The sequence below is a fragment of the Geospiza fortis genome, unplaced genomic scaffold (genome assembly GCF_000277835.1).
Source record: "Geospiza fortis unplaced genomic scaffold, GeoFor_1.0 scaffold413, whole genome shotgun sequence".
Lineage (NCBI taxonomy): Eukaryota > Metazoa > Chordata > Aves > Passeriformes > Thraupidae > Geospiza > Geospiza fortis.
This window is the reverse complement of record NW_005054386.1, coordinates 965,455-971,454: the sequence shown is the minus strand read 5'-3', so window position 1 is coordinate 971,454 and position 6,000 is coordinate 965,455. Positions and strand designations below refer to the sequence as shown.

The window sequence follows — 6,000 nt, the reverse complement described above, 5'->3', positions numbered from 1 at the left end:
ATTCTGGCACCTTAGAAGGAGACAGTGTCCATTCACATGCCCCCAGCTTTTGAGGAGAAATGAAGTGACTGAGTTGTAAGACTTGACCAACACAAATGGATTCAACACTACTTTAAATGACTGCAGCTCCTAGATGTCTTCCTAAAAATACGTGGTTTGCTCTTCAAATATTCAATTTTTGGTTTTGTTTCAGGCCAGAATAAAATTTGCTTTATTCCGGGGATGGTTGGGCCCATCTTGGAAATGACTCTTATTCCAGAAGTCGAACTGCGAAAAGCCACGATCCCAATTTTCTTTGACATGATGCTGTGTGAATATCAGAGGACAGGAGAATTCAAAAAGGTAATTACAAATGCTCTGTGTGAAAATGCATTTAAATGTCATGGGCTCAGTGTTTCTGGTACCTGTTTGTCAAGTGAGCTTTTCTGCTTACACTAAGTGAAATCCCAAATATTAAGAACCAAAGAAACAGCAAGTGCAGGATCTCCAGAGTGACTTAGTTTGACTTAGGCAAAACTTGTTGCACTGACAGCAAGAAATAGATGGAATAGCAAAGAGATCCAGGGAGATTTCAGGATCTTAATCCAAATTTTCAGGATTTTACTGGAAAGGGTTCTGAACAGCAAGACTTACATTGAAGGCAGCCCTTTATTAAGTAGGAGATAGAATTAAATGACCTCTAGGGATCCTCTATAATCTAATAATAATATCTACAATAATAATATTTACTAATGATCTACAATAATAATAATATTTACTTATACTCCTTCCTTGTGACATAGATATTGGTAATCCAAAACTTCCAGGTTTTGATACAGAGTATCCGACAGGAGTAGCAGTGAATAGTCAATTATATGTTACCAGATTTGTCAGGAAACTGTACCTTTTTAAATGTTTATTGTGAGAAAAAAAAATCACCGTGGAGAACTGAAATTCCTGGAGTGTTGTTGGCAGTCATTTTGAAAAGAAAAAAGGATTTTTAAGTCACTGCTCTGAAATATTTTTGATCGATGGAATAGAATTGGGGATGGTGGGGCACAGCACTGGGGATTGTAATCTAAATTTCCTGCCACTGCTTGCTGTGTCTGCCTGGGCAGTGGAATATCCATCCCTGTCTGACATCTCCATTCTCCTCGAGCTCTTTGGGCAAGGAATCACCTTGTTCTGTGTTTGCACACTGCCTCCCACAGTAAATTATAAACTGGATATTCAGCTCTGCAGTTACACAAATAATTAATTCAGAGCAATCTGTGTAAGGGAAAATGACAAACAAAAAGGCATCATTTTAGACACATGTAAATATAAATATCTTGTATACCCAGCTATGTTTAATACTTTAAATCGTTTGGGGCATTTCTGTGTCAATGAAGTGTGGAACAAATGAGCAGATGGAATTTCCATTTTGGTCTGTATTCCACAGTGCAAAGCTTTTGGTTCAAGGCCAAGATTAAAAACCACTTTGTTTCTGTGCATCTGTTCCCTCTGTGTCCTGATAGTCCTATATTTGCCTTCTTAAAAATGTTTTCCTGCTCGTGGCTTATACCTCATCTCCTGGGAGAGACACAGAGATCTGTGCAGCCCAGGAATCCTGAAAAGCCATCCCTCATCTGCCTGATGAACAGCAGCAGCAGTCTGGGAGCCTGGCAGAGAGAGGCCAGGCCCTCCAGTGCCCACTGAATCACTTCTCCTGCCATAAAAAGAAGTTTCAGGTGGTATTTTACAGTGCCAAGGAACAAGGACATTGGGTTTATTGCAGCTTAAGGAAAAGGGGGAGTTTTCATCAGATGGTGTAAAAACTATTTCATAATTGAGCAGCTGAGTCTCATTGGGCTCTAATGTTCTGCTTTAGGAATTGTGATCATTTGCTCATCAAGAATTGTGGGGTTTATCCTCTCCTTTGCTATGGATGAGGTAATTAAGATAAAAAGCTTGCCTCTGTAAGTTTAGCCATTCTGGTAAGTTTTTTAAAATAAGTATTTTAAAGGACAGGCACATTAAGTTCTATGTTTTAAAATTGTTACCACCTTAATTTAAAGAATCAAATAAGTAATAAGAATGGATAGTTACTGGATGCACAAACAGATAAACTCCATGTTTTAGTAGTGGGCAATTTTCATTTGCAAATTGACATTCAGTAGTAGAAAGGATCTTTTTTAAAGCTTTAGTATAAAATTTTGAGAATGACAACATGTTATTTCAAGAGTGCCTGGGGCACTCAGGAGCCCAGAATGGCATTCACTTAAAACATAATTTTGTGGAACTTTACAAATAAATAATTTATTTCTAATCTAATCTTCTCTAATGAAAGAAGAGGGGGGGGAAAGCACAAACAGAAAGATCTTTATGAGCTGAGCCGGTACCAGCACAGGAACCAGAGCTTGCCTGTACCTCCAACACGATTTAATAACCTTTCCCAAAAATCCTGTCTGTGTTAACATCCCTGGTGCTGTGCTGGGACAGGGCTCTGTTCTGGGGGCACAAGGGGTGTGCTGGGGCTGGGGGCTGTGTCCTGCTCTATGCACACAACATACAGGCAGTAAGGCTATAAAGTCATTTAAATTTATCCAGCAAAAATTTTATTTTATTTAGCTATTTCTAGGAAATCACCTAATCCTAGAGAAAACAAAATTCCACCTGTGGTTATCTCAAGAATGAATTGCTCTACAAACATATTTAATGGCCTGGAATCTGTATGTAGGTGTAGAACACAGTAAGACATTTTTTTGCAATCCTTTCTTCTACTTTGCACATGTATTTTCCATTCAGCCAGAGCAGTGTTACATAAGCTCGTAATTTTAACTCTAATTGAAGATGTAGAGAGGGAGCCATTAATATCTCCTAATTTTAGCTATGGAGGCTCTGCCTATCATGAGCTCAGAGAGCTGGGGATCTTGGAAAGCCAATTTATTCATTTCTCAGTGTCTGTGGATAGACTCAGTCCTCTAAATGTATTCCTTTCTCCTTCAAATAAAAAGAGACGCTCATTGCTTATGTGAGACAAGCTCATTGCTCATGTGTTAAAAAAGTCCCATGCTCCAAATGATGACAACCCACCCTTCCTTTCCTTGAAAGATCAGGTTGTGCATTTTATTGAGACTTCTCAAAGGAAGACACAGCATCAAGAGACCCTGTCCTTCTTCTAACTGTGATCTGAGCCAGGAGTTAGAAAATGCTTGCTTAAAGAAACAAATAAACAAACAAACAAGGAAAATTAGCTCTTTGCAGAGTAAATGAAAATATCATTTAGATAAACATGGATTTGAGTTACATTGAGGATTTAACTTGGCTTAGGAAAGATTAATTCATCTGTGTTTATATTTTTGCTCAAATAAATCATTCTGTTTGTGTTTAGCATTTGCAGTTTAGTATCTCTCGTGGGTTCTGCCAACTGCTGGAGCCATCTGGGGAAGTTTTCTGTGTTTGCTTTCCTTCCTGGCTGCTGTGGGACCGTGTCAGAAACCAGTGCTGGCTGCTGCTGTGTGCTTGGGTTTCCAGGCTCGTTGTTAGAGGACAAACATTGACTCCAGGGCAGTGTCCTGCTGTTCTGAACTCCCACAGGGGACTCAGAGGGTGACTGAGGTGTCCTCAGCACAGGAGATTCCCGTCCTGTCCTCTGGCACAGGACATTCACCTGCTGTAAACAGCCACATTTTTCTCTCAGCTCTCAAAATCTTGTTATGGGTAAGGTTTCAGAGGGATGTGAGATCAGCAGCAGGGCTGAGTTGGTACAGCCTGGTGCTTCAGAGAGATCCATGCACATGTTTTCCAAGGGGAGATTCCCTGGATCTATTAGAGAAGCAGGAGGGTATAAAGCTAAATTGGTGCCAGTGACAATTAGGCACACTCTGTTTAAGTGAGAGAAGAAAGACACTTTCCAGAGCTTAATGTTGGCACAGAAACTTTAAAACTTTATTCTATAATTCTGCCAACTTTTTCATTTGATCCAAGCAACTGATGTTTTCACTTCTTGCATGTTGTTGAGAAACTGCAGGAAAGATGCTTAGGAACAGCTTTTTTGTCCAGATCCAGAAATGTGAAATTATTACCTCTTTGAGAAGTAATCAATTCTCTACCTGCTGAATAAGTACTAGGAAGGATTTAAGAGCTGGATTTAACTGCTGCTTGACCTGCACTATATTCACAGATTTGTTTTACTGCAGTAAGCCCACAGAAAATGGCTGGATTGGATGGTTTTGCTCAATATTTCCTTGTCCTGAAACTGCCATGCACCTGTGCTACTCACATTCAATACTAACACGCCTCCTGCTTGTGCATAAAAATTAACTCAGAGCCCTTTAAACTTCTATTTCAGCCAGGATGAGACAAAGCAATTTTTTTTCCTATTAAGCTATTTTTCAATGATAGCTCTTTATTCTCTAATATTAGTATAGAATGTACTGTTCAACAGGCAGTCTTTCATTTGTATTCTAATTACAGAGAAAGAATTAATATTAGAGCAGCAAAACCTGCAAGTAACAAAGTGGTGGAAATGGCTCCTTCCTCCCTGCCCCTTTCCAGAGCAGAGGGTACCTGCACTGCCACTGCTCTGAGCCCTCATTTTGCTCTTGGTGTGAGCACTGGAGAACTTTGGCTGCTCCAGATGCTGTTTCTAAGCTCATTCAAAGAAGCAGAAGCCACTTCAGTTTGTGCCTCAAGAGCAGTTTTGCAGGATCAGGGTGGCCAATAGATCTGGGTTGGACGCTGGAGGAAAGAAGGGAAAGTTTGGCCTTTGTTCTTGAAAAATGATGAATCATTTTCCTGGGTGGAGAGTTTGCATCATGACCTACTTGAAGGAAGTACATCTAGTAATGTATTTTCCTTTAGAACGTCATGTTCTTTAAAACTGAAGAAATTCTAGAAACACATCTGAAGAGATGCATGACCTGCTTGGTGCTCTAAGAGGAGGGATTGTTTTCCTCTGTGTAGCCCTGGCTTGGCTTCTTCAGCTCAGTGCTGAATGTTTTGATGAGGATATATTGAAATAAGGTAAAATATTTTGCATTGCAGTTATCTGAAAGAAACATATCCGAAATACTACAGTAATTCTTTGTACCATGAGAAGCTTCCAGTTCTCTGATGGGATGATCCGGATCCCAGCCTGCCAAAGCTCTCAATTACACAGAAACACTCCAGGGAGAAACAGAATTATTCATGTACTGACAATTGCATGAAATTTTGTATCAAAGAAGAACGTGAAAACTTGCTGCATTAGCACAGTAATGAATTCTGTCATTTTTACAGTGTGTTTAATAATTAGATCTATGTAAAGCAACTGAGCTTTATTTCAATGTAGGTCTCCACTAATGCTCTCTGTGTGCCTCTTGATGTGTTAATGACTTGTCAAGAACCCTGAGGTAGATCTTTCCTACCTTCTGAGCAGGATGCAGCTGTTTGCACCAGGACAAAGACTGTCTGTAGCTGCCACAGACTGAGCCTGGTGCCCAGTGCAGAGCAAAGTTGGGAAAATCTGTGTTCAGGCTTTCAGCCATGCCAAAAGCCCAGACCAGAATATGCCCAAGCATTTCACCTTTGGGAATATGAGACGTAATTATACAAAGGTAGATTTTTGATGCCATGTTGAAGTGTCTTGACCTCTGGATAGCTGCTCAGTGTTTTGATTTTTCTTTCTTTATTAGTTTGAAAATGAAATCATTTTGAAGTTGGATCATGAGGTGGAAGGAGGACGAGGGGATGAGCACTACATGCAGTTGTTTGAGTCCATGTAAGTAGTGCATGAGAATAAATAGAACAAATGCCTTCAGGACCTGTTTCTATCTTATTGTTCCCAGTTCTCAGGTTGGTAACCTTACCTAAAATAGAATCTTAGCAACTTTTTTCATGAAGGGACTGGAAATACCATAATGCTTCACTACACCTGGTTTGCATTGCAGTTTTGCTCATTGAAATTATTTTCCTGGCTGCTTTTCATTGTTTTGTGCTTCAGTTAAACTATGAAGAAGTTATACCTAGCCTGCATTTTTACATGTCTAGGTTGGAATC

General features: G+C 39.8%; 1 protein-coding gene across 1 annotated transcript in view; it reads left to right on the top strand.

Moving 5' to 3' along the window:
• DOCK2 (dedicator of cytokinesis 2) overlaps nucleotides 1-6,000 on the top strand; it is a 179,510-nt gene that overhangs the window by 143,750 nt on the left and 29,760 nt on the right. Inside the window, exons 33-34 of the mRNA XM_005425361.2 lie at nucleotides 194-342; nucleotides 5,637-5,722. Coding sequence (XP_005425418.1) covers nucleotides 194-342; nucleotides 5,637-5,722 — 235 coding nt within the window. The remainder of the gene's footprint in view (nucleotides 1-193; nucleotides 343-5,636; nucleotides 5,723-6,000) is intronic.